At 40.6% G+C, this 19,291-nt stretch overlaps 1 protein-coding gene across 1 annotated transcript in view; it reads left to right on the top strand.

Annotated features, from left to right (window-relative positions):
* ret (ret proto-oncogene receptor tyrosine kinase) overlaps nt 1-19,291 on the top strand; it is an 86,121-nt gene that overhangs the window by 30,335 nt on the left and 36,495 nt on the right. The window contains exons 2-3 of the mRNA XM_034184549.1: nt 15,475-15,720; nt 15,924-16,217. Of these exons, the coding sequence (XP_034040440.1) occupies nt 15,475-15,720; nt 15,924-16,217 (540 nt within the window). The remainder of the gene's footprint in view (nt 1-15,474; nt 15,721-15,923; nt 16,218-19,291) is intronic.

Genomic DNA, 19,291 nt, shown 5'->3' with positions numbered 1-19,291 from the left:
GTATATAATGCTAATGAAAGCTATGAAACAAACTTTAACTTTAACATTAGATGCAAGGCAACATAAAAAAGTTTGCTTGCTAGCTATCCTGAGCATACAACACTAGTGCGCTATTGAGAAAGCAAATCCAGGAGTAATTCATATTTTTTTAATTTGGCTTCACACTAGATTGCTAGGTACAGAACATTCTTAAACTATATTGATTTATCTGAATTCTCCATTGAAACGTCCATCATAAAAAAACAAAAGAAGCAGCAGCGAGCCTTTTGTTTCCATGTTCCTGATGCATTTTCATCAGGGAAGCACTATTCAGTTATTTTTGTGGTTTGAGGGACTTTTGTTTTTGTGGTGGTCTTCATTCAACATTTCTCTTTTATCTGGGTCAACTTGGCACTGTGTTTAATTTGTCGCTGTAAATAAAAAAACAGCGAGTCGTTTGTCTCTGAATATTGAGACAGACATCTGTGGGTCAGTACTCCATTAGTTTTGCGGTCTGCGCTTGTAATCCTAATTCAGCATGGCCAGTGCATTCAATCTGTCCTGGATTATGGTGTTTCTGAGAAACGTTTTGATTCTTTTAGAAGCTGAGAGGTGTAGAAGCACCTTCTACAATATTTATCTGTGGTGAAAATTTGGTGAGAATCCAGGAAGTAGTTTTGACGTAATCCTTCAAAGCCGATATAACGTGAATCTTGATCCAGAATCCAGATTCAGATCCAGATCCGGATCACCTCCAAAACTTATTGGAGTCTTCCCTGGCATATTTATCTGTGGTGAAAATTTGGTGAGAATCCGCAAAGTAGTTTTGACGTAATCCATCAAAGCCTATATAAGGCTGACCGTGTGTGTGTGTGTGTGTGTGTGTGTGTGTGTGTGTGTGTGTGTGTGTGTGTGTGTGTGTGTGTGTGTGTGTGTGTGTGTGTGTGTGTGTGCGTGCGTGTGAGATCGCACACATGTGCTTTTGCAACCTAAGGGCCCCTGTGACCTCTCCCTTAGTGCCCCCAGTCACTATACCAAGTTTGGTGTCGATTGCTTAATTACTGGGACACTTCACCCCGAACACAAATCATGCCACATACATACTGTAGATTGCCTTGTGTGTGTGTGTTTATATATATATATATATATATATATATATATATATATATATATATATATATATATATATATATATATATATATATATATATATATATATATATATAGTGGCTTGTAAAATCAGGCTTCTTAATATAAAAATTTCCAAAATTATCTTCCTTAGATTCAAATTTAAAGTAAATCTCTACAACTTGATATAAATTAATTAAAAATATAAAAGCCAAGATGATGGGTTGCATAAGTAATCACCCCCTTTGGTATAATATCTATAAACAATCAGTTTTATTGCCAGCTTTCTTCAGACAAGTCAGGGGATGGATACATGAACATTTCCAAGTCACAGAATATGTCTTGAACTTTATTTACACCAGTTATGAAGAAATACAAACAGTATGGCACTCTGTGGTAAATCTCTGTGGAGTAGACAGTTCTCAAAAACTGAGTGACTGTACAAGAAGGAGAAGAGTGAGGAAAGCCAGCAAGACACTCAGACAACCCAGAAGAAGTTATAGGCTTCTGTGGCTGTGATTGAAGAAATTGCGCACAGTGCAAATTCTGCATTTTGTATCTCCGGTTGTACAGCTTCATGATGAAGTGATATAGACGAGGGTCTTCTTTCACTAAAACATCAAATCTAGGCTTACATCTCAGATGTACCTTCAATCAATCAATCAATTAATTTTTTTATATAGCGCCAAATCACAACAAACAGTTGCCCCAAGGTGCTTTATATTGCAAGGCAAGGCCGTACAATAATTATGTAAAACCCCAACGGTCAAAACGACCCCCTGTGAGCAAGCACTTGGCTACAGTGGGAAGGAAAAACTCCCTTTTAACAGGAAGAAACCTCCAGCAGAACCAGGCTCAGGGAGGGGCAGTCCTCTGCTGGGACTGGTTGGGGCTGAGGGAGAGAACCAGGAAAAAGACATGCTGTGGAGTGGAGCAGAGATCGATCACTAATGATTAAATGCAGAGTGGTGCATACAGAGCAAAAAGAGAAAGAAACAGTGCATCATGGGAACCCCCCAGCAGTCTACGTCTATAGCAGCATAACTAAGGGATGGTTCAGGGTCACCTGATCCAGCCCTAACTATAAGCTTTAGCAAAAAGGAAAGTTTTAAGCCTAATCTTAAAAGTAGAGAGGGTGTCTGTCTCCCTGATCTGAATTGGGAGCTGGTTCCACAGGAGAGGAGCCTGAAAGCTGAAGGCTCTGCCTCCCATTCTACTCTTACAAACCCTAGGAACTACAAGTAAGCCTGCAGTCTGAGAGCGAAGCGCTCTATTGGGGTGATATGGTACTACGAGGTCCCTAAGATAAGATGGGACCTGATTATTCAAAATCTTATAAGTAAGAAGAAGAATTTTAAATTCTATTCTAGAATTAACAGGAAGCCAATGAAGAGAGGCCAATATGGGTGAGATATGCTCTCTCCTTCTAGTCCCTGTCAGTACTCTAGCTGCAGCATTTTGAATTAACTGAAGGCTTTTTAGGGAACTTTTAGGACAACCTGATAATAATGAATTACAATAGTCCAGCCTAGAGGAAATAAATGCATGAATTAGTTTTTCAGCATCACTCTGAGACAAGACCTTTCTGATTTTAGAGATATTGCGTAAATGCAGAAAAGCAGTCCTACATATTTGTATTATATGCGCTTTGAATGACATATCCTGATCAAAAATGACTCCAAGATTTCTCACAGTATTACTAGAGGTCAGGGTAATGCCATCCAGAGTAAGGATCTGGTTAGACACCATGTTTCTAAGATTTGTGGGGCCAAGTACAATAACTTCAGTTTTATCTGAGTTTAAAAGCAGGAAATTAGAGGTCATCCATGTCTTTATGTCTGTAAGACAATCCTGCAGTTTAGCTAATTGGTGTGTGTCCTCTGGCTTCATGGATAGATAAAGCTGGGTATCATCTGCGTAACAATGATACTGGCAAACTGTAGGTGAACTTTCAGGTCTTCTTTTTAAGAAACTCCTCCTCTACACCACTTCATCATGAAGCTGTATAACTGGGGATACAAAATGCAAAACATGCACTGTGCACAATTTCTCCAGTACTCAGGAACCATAACAGATGGAGCCTTTTGCATGCCCCATCTGAAAAGATAATCATTTACTCTGTGTAGTAGGGTGGTTGAGAAAGGTCCCCAAGCCTTTTATGACATCATTATGACATGTGGAAAAATTGTATGTGATTTTGGTGAAAATTACACATTTTCATCAAAATTTTCAGCCTGAAGAAAGTGAGATAGCTCAAATTTCAGGACTCCTATTGTGAAAGAGAATCACTTGAGCTGAATCACTAAGCCCACCAAGCTCTATAATTATGGCCAAGAGGAGACAAAATGTGGCAATCAGGTATTACAAAGACTTTGTGTCCATCCGTCTGTCCATCTGTCTGTCTGTGCCCAGCATAGGTCCAGTCCTACTCCAGCCAGGGTCTTCAAACTCACAGAGAGCATTCTTGGGACACAGACCTTGGACAAGTTCAAAGATGGCTAACCTTGACCTATTCTAAGGGATCAAAATGTCACATTCTTTCTACACAGACAGTCACACGACAGTCCCACATCACCACAGCATTCACTTTGGAAATGATCTGGTCATTTCAGCAATTTGATGGCCGCACGGAGCGTGGCTCGCTCTCCACAGTTGTGCGGCCGTCTTTAAACCGGTTGTACCGCTCCTTAATCTGTGTGATGCTCATAGCATCGTCACTGAAAGCCGTCTGAATAATCCAAATGATTTCCACCTGGCTGTCGCCCAGTTTCTGGCAAAATTTGATGCAGTCGCGCTACTCCAGTCGTTCCGCCATTTTCCTTGCAAAGAAAAAACGACGAGAGACTCCACCCATCCTCACACAAAGGCTGCTTACAAGCAAATGACGCAATCGACAGGCGTGAAAAAACTCACGCATGCGCACCAAGGTTCAAGGTTGGCTCATGCAAGCACACGTGATTCAAATCCATCAGGTTTTTGAAAAAATAAAAGGGTCGGATACTTTTCTAACAGACCTCGTATGCTCATACAGCTGAGGGTATTTTAGTATTGCATTAGATTGTTTAAATTTGAATGATTTAACACCAGTTAGCTGTTGTATTAGTATTATGATTAGGTGTTGTAAATTGGATGTTGACGTTTTAGAGCTCTTATCAAATGTTATAATCCTGAATGAATGAGGTTTTTTTTTTTTTTTTGCACAAAGCTTAAAAACAATAAGTATTTTCAAGTACAACAATTTTGCTGAAAAGAATAAGTCAATGAATGAATGAATTTGAATGATTGCATTTGAATGAATGAATTTAGCGGCGAGCACACACACACACACACACACACACACACACACACACACACACACACACACACACACACACACACACACACACACACACACACACACACACACACACACACACACACACACATAACAACAACAACAAAGAAAAGACATCTCTCATTAAATAAAACAAAAAACAAAACAAAACTCATAGCCATTTTCCAGTTTTGTGCACTGTTAAACCGAACACTCCATTTTAATACAATAATTAAGTTAATGTAACTCAAACTTTGAAAAAAGTTAGAGTCACTCATTTCCATTAATGAAACTAAGTAAAAAATGAATTGTTGTCATAACAACTCAGTACCTTTAAGTGCATTTAAAGTTTTGGGGCATTTAAGTGCTGGTGATGTATTTCCAGTGCATTTCATTCACTCATTTTAACTGAGTTTATGTAACGGGGGCCAGCAGGTGTCACTGTGCATGTAGTTAGTAAACCTCACTCCCAACAGCTCCCAAAAGAATTATCTGGTCACAAGGCCAGAGTCCTGGGTTTTAGCCTTCTGGTTAGAGAGTCCGACTTCTGTGCTGGACATCGTGAGTTCGCATCCTGAGGAGAGTGAAAGGGCGGAGTCATAACAACACAACTCAGAGTCAACAAGTAAACCAAAGAATGCATCAAAAAATCTCATCCAAAATGTAATGCAAATTTTTTAGGCAGAAATTTATTTGTCACATTTTTTATTGAAACACATAAACTAGATTTACGTAAGTTTAATTAACTATAAATTGTTAAGTTACTAAAACTTTAACAATTCAATTTTTGAAGATTATTTTATTTAAGTTGGCAAACGCAAATGGTTTGAGTTCAACTAACTCATTGAGTTTTACAGTGTGCGGCCAAAGGGGTGTAGGCTGAAGCAAAAGCTTATAAACACCCACCCCTTTTACCATTTGCTCTACACACATATACAAGTCATATTGCCCAAATTGGAGGGGGAACATCAATTAAAATTTAATTAAGTTTTAACATTTCCTGCCCAAAACATTGTATAAAACTGAAAAGGGCGTCAGCTTTACAACACTTGCGGTTTATATATTGCACAGTTATGTACTCTGCAAGTGCCATTCTATTTAAGGTTTCCTGAGCCAATGTGATATAAGTCAGTAATGCAGAGGCAATAATTTTAAAACATTACGATCAGTAATAACTTTCCTAAATAGAATTGCAGCTGAACGTGCAGCTTTTTAGTTAATTGAATTGTTTGAGATAATAAGTCATGTATTTGTCACCATTTTATAACTGGGTGAAGTTTGCAGCCTCTGAAGCCACTAAGTTGTAATATCGAGGGTGCTGATGGACCAACCTGGAGTTGAACAAAGACAGCAGTGATGCTAAACAGCGTTGCCCGATATTACGTGCAGCAGAGGATTATACGAACGCAGTGATCAACCATTTTCTCCTCATCAGTGGAAAAAAATCAGCATCACTGCTGATTAGTACGCTTATTGATTGGTCTGCTGCCAGATACACTGCCTTTCCAGTGGGTCATTAGCAGGCACGGATACACGTTGACCTTGAGAGACGGAGGACATTTAGCTGTGTTCTAACTGCAGGAGCTGACACTCCAGTCTCCCAGGAAGATTAGTGAGCAAATGAATCATACAGCAGCCAGCATGGCTCACTTTTCCTGCTCTGCTAACCAGGACTCCTGAAAAGCACGTCTGGAGTACAGATGTGGATCCGCTGTAAGAAACTGTCACAGTTGTAGAGCAGAAAGCAGTGAAATGTTGTGCGGGTGTCCTCAGCACATGAGCTCATGGCTGGTAAATCCATCAGCTCAGGCATTGACTTAATTGAGTTCCTGTCTTTGTCTGGGACCAAGGAGAGAGCGTCACGCCCTCTCCGCGAGGCGCAGACCGAGACATTTCGTGTTCCTCGTCTGTCTGAGCATCAGGCCGCGATGGTTGATTTCATGATGAGTGTCTGTCCTTTTGTCCTTCTGCAGTTAAATGTAAGACGAACCTGCCTTCAACAAGGGCGTCTGCTTGTTTGGTCCATTGTTTATCTGAAAAAATGGTGGAGACACAAAATTTTTGAACCACTGTTAACAGGATTTACGAAAGCGTATTCTATGAAACTTAATGAAAACAGCTGGGTCTGGCTTGGACTAAAAACTAATTGTCTGTTGTGTGGAACAGAAGAAATAAGAAAGAAATAAACTACAAAAGCTGACAAGACAAACCACATGAACAGAACTCCAGTGAATGAAGGGTGGAACATGAAAAAATGAGAACTAAAAAACAAAGAGCAGGAAAAACATAAATTGCGGTAAAACAAGATTGAAAACCAAATTAGAAAACAGCAAAATCACTGGAATTAAGACTGAAACACAGCATGAACGCACAAAAAACAAAAACACAATGGACTTTTTTTTTAAAGCAGTGTCCTTAAAAATTCACAGGAGGTGAAAGAGATTATATAGTGTAGCAGATAACAGAATATTTGCAGAGGAATCTTTCAAATCTGGTTACAAGCACCAAAGTTTGACTGTGTGTACCTTTTGGTACATATTTATACACATTTTATTTGATGAAAATTATTGGTTGAATTAGTAGGATTGTAAAAAGGAACAGTTTGCACCATGTGTCATGTTTTGTTATCATGTTATGGGGTAACATATGTAACATGTCATAGAATCCAATGGATGTCAATATTGTTTGACCTTTACTTTGGAGACCAAACATTCAACACAGTCAGAACTATTCCATGTATTAATCCTATTAGTTCAACCAATAATTTGCACAACATTTTACCAAAACTGGAGCAACTTTAGCTTTTGACCCCTGCACAAACTGAAACTGACCTTTGTCACTATTCTTGCTGTTTTTACCCCATAACTCCAGAACATTCAGTTATAGATAGTCCAAACTATATCTTTTTGGAATCATTGTGATCAGACACATAATGTGGTATAGCTTTCAATATGATTGGAACATTTTTTTTTATACCCCTATGCAGTTCTTCAATTGACCCCTACTTGGCCCCCTATTGAAAATTCAAATGGCTAACATTATTTTTCTACAGTATGTACCAAAATGTATCCACAGTCAAATTTTGGTGTTTGTAACCGGATTTGAATGATTCTTACAGTTATCTGATTGTCCATTCAAAAAAACAAAAATGGCAAAACATTTCATGATTTTTAAACCTACCAGAAGTACCTCTTATCATAGGAGCTTTATATATATGGGGGGTCCAGCCTGCAGACCCTTACTGGATGTATGTCCCAGGGTTGAACTCACCCCCCATTGTACCAAAAATGATAATTTACATAAATTATCATCTTTAATAATAAGTTGACCACATGAGAAGATAAATGGCAGTTATGTCAAGACACGGAATCTTCTCACAATGCATGAAGATTCCACCCGAAGTCCAGCACCCTGATGCTCTGTGAGCAACAGAAGGTGTGTGTGTGGGGGGGGGGGATTAGTGAGTGGAGAATCCATGAAAACACAAGAAAGATGCCCCTCCAGATCCACTGCTACAAGAGTGCCTCAGACAGCTGAAGACACATGGTGATAAGGAACAGGAGCAGGAGGTATCATGGAAGATCAAGTCCCTCCATTGGATGTAATGTCAACAGATACTGTTGAGGAAGTGGCTAACATGGGCAGCACGGTGGACTAGTGGTTAGCACTGTTGGTTTTCAGCAAGATTGTGAGATTGCTTCCCACCTGTGGCCTTTCTGTGTGGTGTTTGTGTGGGTTCCCTCTGGGTGCTCCGGCTTTCTCCCACATCCAAAGACATGCAGGTTAGGTGAATTGGAAAAAATTAAACTTGACCATAGGTGTGTGTGTGCTGGTGTCTATATGTGGCCCTACAATAGACTGGCATCCTGTCCAGGGTGTACTCTGCCTCACAACCTGTGACTACTGGGATAGGCTCCAGCCCTCCGTGACCCTTAATTAGAGTAAGCAAGTATAGAAAATGGATGGATGGAAGTGGTTAACATCAAGAAGTGCCAGTGGCCTGAAAAGGCTTGCCTAAAGGACAGCACAAGAACAAGCCCTAAGTACCCAATCCATAGACGCAGAAGTCTAGCAAAGCCGAAAGGCCCCAAATTGGAGACTGTGCAGAACTGCTCCAGAACTGATCCAGCACATAGGTAACAGGATGCAAGATGCAAGCTGAGAAAGCATACACTGAGAGGCACAACTAAGTGTCGCGAACGTCTGTGCCACAAATGGATTAGATGTCCCCAAGTCCCGATGGGAGACGCCACTGAAGGTGGCTGAGAATGACAGGGTTAATAAAGTCCTGTGGGACTTCAAATTCCAGACAGAATAACAGCTGCTGGTCAACCAACCAGATATAGTGGTGGTGGATGAAGAAGTGGAAGAAGACTGCAGTTGATATAGATGTGGCAAATCGACTGACATCCTGTCCAGGGTACATAAACAGCACAAAAACAAGCTGCTCTGAGCTTTTGAAGACATGACATTGTATGCGGCAGCTTCACGCCAGTTTTGTAGTGGTACATTTAAAGGCTGTTGGTAATATTTGCACAAATCTAAAACCTTATTGCACCCCTTATTTTCAGTCATTATCCTGACATGCACAGGAGATCTGAAGAGTCATTCACCTCTGTCATCTGAATTTCCATCAATCTTGTGTATCATTCAGAGAAATTAATGAATCATGCTTTGGAAACTCATCATGGTGGTTTTTTTCTGTTGATGTTTGCTCACAGTCCTGTTGATCTACTCAATTAATTAATTTGATACACACTGTTTGCATTCTGTTGGCTTCAGCCCTGGACATAAATTGAATTTTGAATGACATAAACAAACTGTGTTACATGGGGTCCAGCCGCTGTGGCTGTATGCCAGGAGCCACATTTAGAAATGCTGGAAGGTACCAAGTCTTCATGCTTTGGCCTCTGCAGCTATTTTTGTTTTATTTTATTTATTTATTTATTTGTCTTATGAGTCAGATTTCTATACCGCAATTTGTTTCTGTATTATGTGATTAAAAAAATAATAAAAACATGCATTCTTTTTATAAACAACTAGGAATTTAATATGTAATATTATGTTATGACGAAGATATCCTTTTAAAGTTTTTCTGCCAGCTTTAGCTGTGTGTCACAAAGATGATGGCTCCCTCTTGTGGTCACTCTAGGTATGACTTGGGGCCCAACAATGAAGTGAAAACCTTTGCTTACACTAAGGGCTGTTTTTAACATTAAATCTACATAATTGGGGTCTACATTACTGTACATTTTTACACCAAGGAGGCATGACAGCGGAAGTCCATGAAATTGCTATCTTTGAAAAATTATTTCTTACATATCTTAATTTATTTATTTTTACCTCTGCACCACCACAACGTATTTTAAATGAAATGAGCATGTGTTTGCTGATGTGTTAAATGGACTGTATTTAAATAGCGCTTTTCCATCTGCATTAGACGCTCAAAGCGGTTTACAAGTAACGCCTCACATTCACCCGGATGTCAGGATGCTGCCATACAAAGCGCTCTCTGCACACCGGGAGCAACTAGGGGATTAAGGACCTTGCCCAAGGGCCCTTAGTGATTTTCCATTCAGGCTGGTATTTGAACCAAGAATCCTCTGGTCTCAAGCCCAATGCTTAACCACTAGACCATCACCTTCCCTAACTTGTGTTGACTTTTATGTCTAATTCAGGAGACAAAAAATATGGTCTTAACCATTTTTGAATAAAAGCCCGTACGTAGTTAGACAAACTTAAAAACTTACTTGGTTAAATAAAGGTTTAAAAAAGCAAAACAAAATGTGACTTTTAAAGACAGCATTCTTTATGATACTCAAGTGAAGGATAAATGAACATGTTGAAGTCAGTGAATATGTCTTGGACTTCATTAAATGCCAATCATTAAGTTTGGTACTCTATGGTAAATCTGTCTGGAGTAGACAGTTCCCAAAAACTGAGTGACTGTGCAAGAAGAAGACGAGTGATGGAAGCCACTAAGACACCCAGACAACTCTGAAGATGTTATAGGCTTCTGTGGAAATTTCAGCTTCAGTTTGCATTAAGGAACACAGGAGACATGAGTCTGGAGTTGATCTGTTTTCATGTATGAAAATCCTTCTCTGTTGCACTCTACTATGAGGCGGTAACTGGTTGTCCAACAGCCAAAATTTGTACTATACACAAATTATTCATGGTCTCAAAAACGATACTGTAGGCCCTGTTTCGACATACCATATGCAGTGGCGCCAACAAAAAAAAATTCTAAGGGTGGCTAGTGGGGGCTAGGCAAAATCTTAGGGTGGCATACCCGACCAAAAAAACCCCAATATTATTAAACAATATATTATTGTTGTTGTTGTTGATGTTGCTGTTGCTCTTGTTTTAACACCGTTTTCACCTTATTAACTGTTGTGATTTAAAATATATTCCCTAAATCCACACAAATCCAATGCGCCCTCATGTGGTGGCTCAGGGGTGGCTCAGAGTAATTTGGTGGTGGCTGTAGCCACCCACAGCCACCACATGGGGGCGCCACTGACCATATGGATAATGTCTGTAATATACAACCCCCAAAAAATCTGAAAATGTTGGGACCATATGAAAAAAAAATCCTTGAGTCTTACTTGAGAATCTTACTTATCTTGATATTTTAAAGCAGCATCTGGGAAGAGTTACTGAGCAACATCTGGGGAGAGTTGGGGTAAGTGGGAACAATAGATGAACTGGGCCGGTGTCTGATGTTTTACGGATGGTGTACTGGACCGTCGTGGTGAAGAAGCAGCTGAGCCAGAAGGAAAGGCTCTCAATTTACCAGTTAATTTACACTCCTATCCTCACCTATGGTCTAATAACTGAAAGAATAGGTCACGAATACAACTGGCAGAAATAAGATTCCTCCCTTAGGTATTTGGGCTTACACTGCTGGACATTGTGAGAAGCTCAACTATCTGGGAGGGACTTGGAGTAAAGCTGCTGCTTCTTCAAATCAAAAGGAACCAGCTGAGGTGATTCAGTCATGTGGTAAGGATGCCCCTTGGTCACCTCCCTAGGGAGGTCTTCCAGGCACGTTCAACTAGGAGGAGGCTTGGGGGAAGACCCAGGACACGCTGAAGAGATATGTCCCATCTGGCTTGGGAATGCCTCAGGATCCCCCAGGAAGAATTACAGGACTTGGCCAAGAATAGGGAAATGTGGGATGAGCCGCTTAGCTGTCTGCCGCCACTGTGGCCTGGGCCTAGATAAGTGTCAGAAAATGAATAAAAGGATGAATGAATTTTGCTACCAGCAAGACTACATTTTCCAGGGATGTCTGTGTGTTTTTCAACAAGACCATGCAAAACCACATTCTGCACACAATACAAAGACATGGCTGTGGAAGAATGACTGGTCTGCCTGCAGTCCTGACCTGTCCCCCCAATAGAGAACGCATGCCAAATTTTGAAATCAAAAATGCTGCAACACCGACCTTGTGCTGTTGCACACCTTACAATGCATTTGTACGAAGAAGGGGTCAAAGTGCTTCCTCACTTGGTATTGTAAATGCCACAATGTCTTTTAAGAGTTGTGAGAAGGAATGGCAACATTACAAAGTGGTAATTGCTTTTGCATCCCAACTTTTTTGTAATATGTTGCAAGCCTGAAATGCATGAATGGATGTATATTAACAAATTAAATAAAGTTGAACACTGCTAACATGAAATATCCTGGATTCATGCAGTCTGCAATGAAATGGAAAATAAAGTGTAAGAATCACTATCATTTTGCCTTGTTTCCCAATTTTTTCTGATTTAAGTTTGTATGCGATTCATCATCTATTGTTAAGCACAAAGAAACGCATTTCATTGCAGACTACAGCAGCCAGAGACACTATTCTGTTTTTCATTGTCCACTTGTGTTGAACATGCGCACGAAACACTACAGTGACAAAAACAAGAAGTAACAAATTTGCCTCTTATAACTGCCAAACATAATTCATATTCACACTGTGCTAAACTTCCTCTACTTTCTTTTTATTTCTCCAACTAAACTATTTGGGTGTCAAAAATCAAGTAACTGAAAATGAAGGAACTAGCTTGTTAGAGTTCCAAAATTTCTATACGAGGTCTATGAGAAAAGTATCCGACCTTTTTATTTTATGCAAAAAATATATGGATTTGATTCATATGTTTTTACGTCAGCCAAGCTTGAACCTTCGTGCGCATGCGTGAGTTTTTCCACGCCTGTCGGTTGCGTCATTCGCCTGTGGGCAGGCTTTGAGTGTGCACTGCTACACTCCTCGCGTCGTTGTTTCATTGCAAGGAAATGGCGGAATGATTTGGGCTTTTTTTTCCATCAGAATTTTTTCAGAAACTGTTAGAGACAGGCAGCTGGAAACCATTCGAAAAATTTATCTGGCTTTCGGTGAAAATTTTACGGGCTTCACAGAGAATAAAGAGTGTTACTACAGCTTTAAGGACGCCCCACAATGGCGCACGGCACGCCGCGCTCCGAGCTGCCATCGAGAGGCAGAAACCACCACATCATTTCTAAGCGAGACAAAGAAACACCTCCGTTTTGGAGTGTTAGGACAAGTTGGGACATGTCCAGCTCTCCACAATTTCTCTTATACTCACTCGACTGGTAAGCACTGAAAGCCGAGACAGGCATGTCCCAACTTGTCCTTTAACACTGCGAAACACTGTCTCGCTTCATCAGCGAATCGGTCGTGATGCGCGAAGCCTCCGCGCAGCTTTCCATGACAAAATCTCTTGTTAAAAGTGAAATCTGCCGGAAAATGGCTGATGTCCAGCTCTTGTGATAACCAGAGAAATTTCACACGACGGTCCCGGCTCCACACAGCCATCAGTTTAGAAATGATGTGGTGGTTTCTGCCTCTTGATTGCAGCTCAGAGCGCGGCGCGCCGTGCGCCATTGTGGGGCGTCCTTAAAGCTGTAGTAACACTCCTTATTCTTATTATTTTTATTATCCATAAAATTTTCACCGAAAGCCAGATACATTTTTCGAATGGTTTCCAGCTGCCTGTCTCTAACAGTTTCTGAAAAAATTCTGATGGAAAAAAAGCCCACATCATTCCGCCATTTCCTCGCAATGAAACAACAACAAGATGGGTGGAGCAGTGCTCACTCAAAGCCTGCCCATGATGCAACTGACAGGCGTGGAAAAACTCACGCATGCGCACGAAGGTTCAAGCTTGGTTGACGTAAAAACGTATGAATCAAATCCATATATTTTTTACAGAAAATAAAAAGGTTGGATACTTTTCTCACAGACCTCGTATGTTATTTCCCAAGCTAGCTTCCTGACACACAATCCATACAGTTTCTTTAAAATCCACAGCAAAGGTCCAGTTTCTTATCCTCCACTGTCCGAAGCTTCGAAGGGGGATTCTGTCGTGGTGATTTCCGTCCGTCTGTCCGTCCATTCCAGAAAGGATAAAAGCATTCTGAAATCAAGTCCTCACATTTGTAGGAGGAATTTTGTGGAACTTTATACAAGTCCTTGTTATAAGTTGGTAATACGCATATTATCATGTACGAGTTGGGCCCATTGTTCCAGAGTTATGGCTCTTGATTTGCAAATCTAGACTCCGTCAATTTCATGAGTGGTTGCCTGCATTCCGAAATCAACTCCTTTCACACTTTTAAGAGGATTTTTGAGACACTTGGTACAAGTCTTTGTTATAGGTTGGTAGTAAGCATATTGTAATACTGTACAAGATTGACACATTTTGGCAGAGTTATGGCCCTTGATTAACAAGCCTAGACACTGCCAGTTTCATGAGTTGGTGTCTGAATTGTAAAATCAACTATTACATACCTTGAAAATGTTATCAGAATGTAGCAAGCACTTGTTTCAAAGCAGCATTTGCCAGCGGGGAATATTGTGCTCTCAGAGCACTCTTGTTTCAATGTTCATGAAGCAAATTACAGACCAGAAAAAAAAAAAATGAAATGAGGAGCTTCTTGTTCCTGCATTGGCTGCTCCTGTTGCCACAGCAGACCATCTCTCTCTGTGACCTGTATCCCCTCCCTTACCACATCCATAAACCTCCTCTTTGCCCTCTCTCTTCTCCTTCTGCCTAAGCTCCATCCTCAGCATCCTTCTCTCTGTATATCCTGGATCCCTCCTCTACACATGTCCAAACCATCTCAATCTCACCTGTTTGACTTTGTCTACAAACCATCCAACCTGAGCTGTCTCACTGATATTTTCATTCTTAACACTGTCCATCATCGCATGGGTCTTATCTTTTGTGACTAAACTCACCAGTACATTCCTTAAAATCTAAGCCTGAATGATGAATCAATGAATTTATCTCTGATTATCCAAACAAGTGCTGTTTGTTTTTGTGGCCATTTTATCTATTGGCTCAGCCTCCTGTCATCCAAACCCAATACAATTAAATCAGTGTCTGAAACCAGAGCCGAGACTTCAACTGCACCAACAGAAATAGAAAATCAAGTTTTGTTGTCTGTTAATGACATTAGTACGTTCCCTCCATTGGTCGCCTACTGTCATCAAAGAGGAGCACAACAAGGATATAATTACAGGAGGAACACTGACATCTCTATCTTCCCGTAAAACACCCTTCTGTAGCTCTTAATGGAGTCACCCCCTCCCAACACTTACACTCATCTGAGCTCCCCCTCCTCCAATCCGACAGGTAATGATTCATTTCTCCCCCATATCATGTTATCCTTTGTAATTAAACTTTTCAAGGTGAACACAAGGAGAATCGGAAACAGCATTATTGGCCATGTGAGAAATCCATTAGGGGGCTGCATAAGTGTCATTTGAGCCCTCCTTTTAATTTCCGCCAGTGGTACAGAAAAGAAAAAAAAATCACCTGTTATATTGCATGTGTGGGCTAATTTTTATTCAGTTGTTGCACTGGCTGTGAAGCATTAACACTGGGACTTTCTGGCACAGAAATGTGCAAACAAAAGGTGTAATCAGACAAGACCTCAGTCAACATTATCATGGTTTTCAGGCAGATTATATCCAGGCTGACCTGTGGTTCACTTGGTTGCCATGACATCTCTTTATTGCTTTCTTCTTATTTCCGCAGGAGTCAGTGCGCTGTACTTCCCTCAGAATGAGTATGTTGAGATGGTGTATGTCGGTCAGCCTGCAGGAACCCCGGTGCTCCAGGTCCACGCCATGTTGGACAGTGAGTCCGAACGGCCCCATTTCTACCTGTGCTGGTCCAGCTCTCTCCGTCGTCCACCTTACAGCCAGTGGTTCCTTATGGATGCTAAAACTGGTGTGTTGTCCTTGATTAAAACCCTGGAGGAGAGTGACTTTGCCTCACTATGTGAGTCTGATACGATACTTATGTTCCAGTTTTAGCGGCGCACTGCCAGGAACTCACTACACATTTCTTGATGTTTATGTTCTGTGCATACTAATAGCTTTTTAGGATGATAATATAATTGCCTACTAGTAAAAAAGAGCTCAGTCATCAAGAACACTGTTGGCAATTAAAATGCATCTTATTATGGCTGTGTGCCTCCTTAGATCAAAATTCCTGGTCTGTGAAGAAGTTGTTCCTGCACGTCATGGTGTCACCAAACCCCACCAGAAAGGCTCAGTGCATCAGCAGAAACACTCCTCGGATCACTCTGGATTTTGTTAATGCCACACTGCCACAGTGTGGTCAGACAGATATGAAGGAACTCTGCTTTCCACATAGAGACACTGCCAACCCCCACATAATGGAGAACAGGTTCCCCGGAGCCATTCGGCAACTCCGACGCCTTACCAGGATTAACGTCTGCCCCAACTATACCATCTCCTACAATGTGGAATCAGGTATAAACTCAGTATAATTCAAATATTCTGTGCTGCGAGATATTTTATTGATACTGTTTGTTTTATATTTTATTTATATATTTATATTAAATCAAATCATACAACCCCAAATCAGAAAAAGCTGGGACAATATGGAAAGTGAAACAAAGAAAACCAAAAGAAAAGCAACAACAACAACAACAAAGCAGTGATCCTTACTCAGGCTGCCAGTAACAGTTATTTTTATAATCAATTAATCAATCAGTTATTTTCTCGGTTAGTGGATTCGTTATTAGGTAAATGTAATATAATGTCAAAATACAACGTAATGCTAAAATACCCTCAACCTTAGGAAGTATTGTCTTTATAATTTGCAGTTGTTTAATTGGTATTGATGTTGCAGAATAAACTCAATCAATCAATCATAAACAATATTTTACTTATGTTTTAACACATCTGCAGGAGAGTGTGCATGTGCGCATACACAAGCTTTTGAAAAGAGCGGAAGTTAGCTTTGACCATGTGTGATGCGCATGCATACTGACATCCACGAGATGTCTTGTAAATCACTCCAGAGGTGTTTTCAGGTTACAAAAAAATGCATTTTCATTTTTAGAAGTGGTTATTTCTTGCTAGCTTTTACATAATATATGAGAAAAATGTTAGATTTACACAGAAACGCAGCGGTTTCAGAGCAGGTTGAATTAGCAGCCAGACAGAAACCAGCCAGTGATGTCATGGTGCCTCTGTACTCCAATTGGCTGTCACCCCAAAAAATGATGGATTCATAGCATAAAAATAGGCCAAGGTTAGCCATCTTTGAACTTGTCCAAGGTCTGTGTCCCAAGCATGTTCCCTGTGAATTTGAAGACCCTGGCAGGAATAGGACTGGACTTATGCTGAGCACAGACAGTCAGACGGACAGACATACAGATGGATAGACAGACAGACAGACAGAGGGACAAACAGACGCAATGCCTTCGCAATACCCGATGACCATATTTTGATGGCCTTGGGTAAAAAAGATGAAAAAAACTCAATCACTATTTTCTCCACAGGTCAAAGATATTTTATTTACTGACAGAGAAGAGTAAAGAAACCAGTAAAACAAACCAAAAAATATCCAAATTTAAGAAGCTTAAAATCAAAGAATTTGAATATTTTAAAAAACGACTCAAAACAATTCATTGATGATCAAAATATACATACATACATACAGTAGTGTTCAGAATAATAGTAGTGCTATGTTACTAAAAAGATTAATCCGGGTTTTGAGTATATTTCTTATTGTTACATGGGAAACAAGGTACCAGTAGATTCAGTAGATTCTGACAAATCCAACAAGACCAAGCATTCATGATATGCACACTCTTAAGGCTATGAAATTGGGCTATTAGTAAAAAAAAGTAGAAAAGGGGGTGTTCACAATAATAGTAGTGTGGCATTCAGTCAGTGAGTTTGTCAATTTTGTGGATCAAACAGGTGTGAATCAGGTGTCCCCTATTTAAGGATGAAGCCAGCACCTGTTGAACATGCTTTTCTCTTTGAAAGCCTGAGGAAAATGGGACATTCAAGACATTGTTCAGAAGAACATTGTAGTTTGATTAAAAAGTTGATTGGAGAGGGGAAAACTTATACACAGGTGCAAAAAATTATAGGCTGTTCATCTACAATGATCTCCAATGCTTTAAAATGGACAGGAAACCAGAGACACATGGAAGAAAATGGAAAACAACCATTAAAATGGATAGAAGAATAACCAGAATGGCAAAGGCTCACCCATTGATCAGCTCCAGGATGATCAAAGACAGTCTGGAGTTACCTGTAAGTGCTGTGACAGTTAGAAGACGCCTGTGTGAAGCTAATTTATTTGCAAGACTTCCCCGCAAAGTCCCTCTGTTAAATAAAAGACATGTGCAGAAGAGGTTACACTTTGCAAAGTACACATCAACTGGCCTAAATTGAAATGGAGGAATATTTTGTGGACTGATGAGAGTAAAATTGTTCTTTTTGGGTCCAAGTGCCACAGACAGTTTGTGAGACGACCCCCAAACTCTGAATTCAAGCCACAGTTCACAGTGAAGACAGTGAAGCATGGTCATGCAAGCATCATGATATGGGCATGTTTCTCCTACTATGGTGTTGGGCCTATATATCGCATACCAGGTATCATGGATCAGTTTGGATATGTCAAAATACTTGAAGAGATCATGTTGCCTTATGCTGAAGAGGACATGCCCTTGAAATGGGTGTTTTCACCAAGACAATGACCCCCAACTATGGTTATACAACTAAATACTAGTTTAGTGATTCACAGGATTGCTAAAAAAGCAGTTTGAACATAATAGTTTTGAGTTTGTAGCGTCAACAGCAGATTCTGTTATTATTGTGAACACCCCCTTTTCTACTTTTTTTACTAATAGCCCAATTTCATAGCCTTAAGAGTGTGCATATCATGAATGATTGGTCTTGTTGGATTTGTGAGAATCTACTGAATCTACTGGTACCTTGTTTCCCATGTAACAATAAGAAATATACTCAAAACCTGGATTAATCTTTTTAGTCACATAGCACTAGTTTTATTCTGAACACTACTGTACATCTTCAACCACTTATCCAGGATCAGGTTGCGGGGGCAACAGCTCCAGCAGGGGAGCCCAAACGTCCCTTTTCAGGGCCACATTAACCACCTGTGACTGGGCGATCCTGAGGCGTTCTCACGCCAGTGTGGAGATATAATCTCTCCACTTTGTCCTGGGTCTTCCCTGGGGTCTCCTCCCAGATGGACATGCCTGGAACACCTCTCTAGGGAGGCATCCAAGGGGCATCCTTACCAGATGCCCAAACCACCTCAGCTGGCTCCTTTCAACACGAAGGAGCAGCGGCTCTACTCCGAGCTCCCAAGCTTCTCACCCTATCTCTAAGAGAGACACCAGCGACCCTCCTGAGGAAACCCATTTCAGCCACTTGTACCCGCGATCTAGTTTTCGGCCATGACCCAACACTCATGACCATAGGTGAGAGTAGGAATGAAGATTAACCAGAGAGCTTCGCCTTTTGGCTTAGCTCCCTTTTCGTCGCAACAGTACGATAAA

Source organism: Thalassophryne amazonica, chromosome 13 (genome assembly GCF_902500255.1).
Source record: "Thalassophryne amazonica chromosome 13, fThaAma1.1, whole genome shotgun sequence".
NCBI classification, from domain to species: Eukaryota; Metazoa; Chordata; class Actinopteri; order Batrachoidiformes; family Batrachoididae; genus Thalassophryne; species Thalassophryne amazonica.
This window is presented reverse-complemented; position numbering and strand designations above follow the sequence as displayed.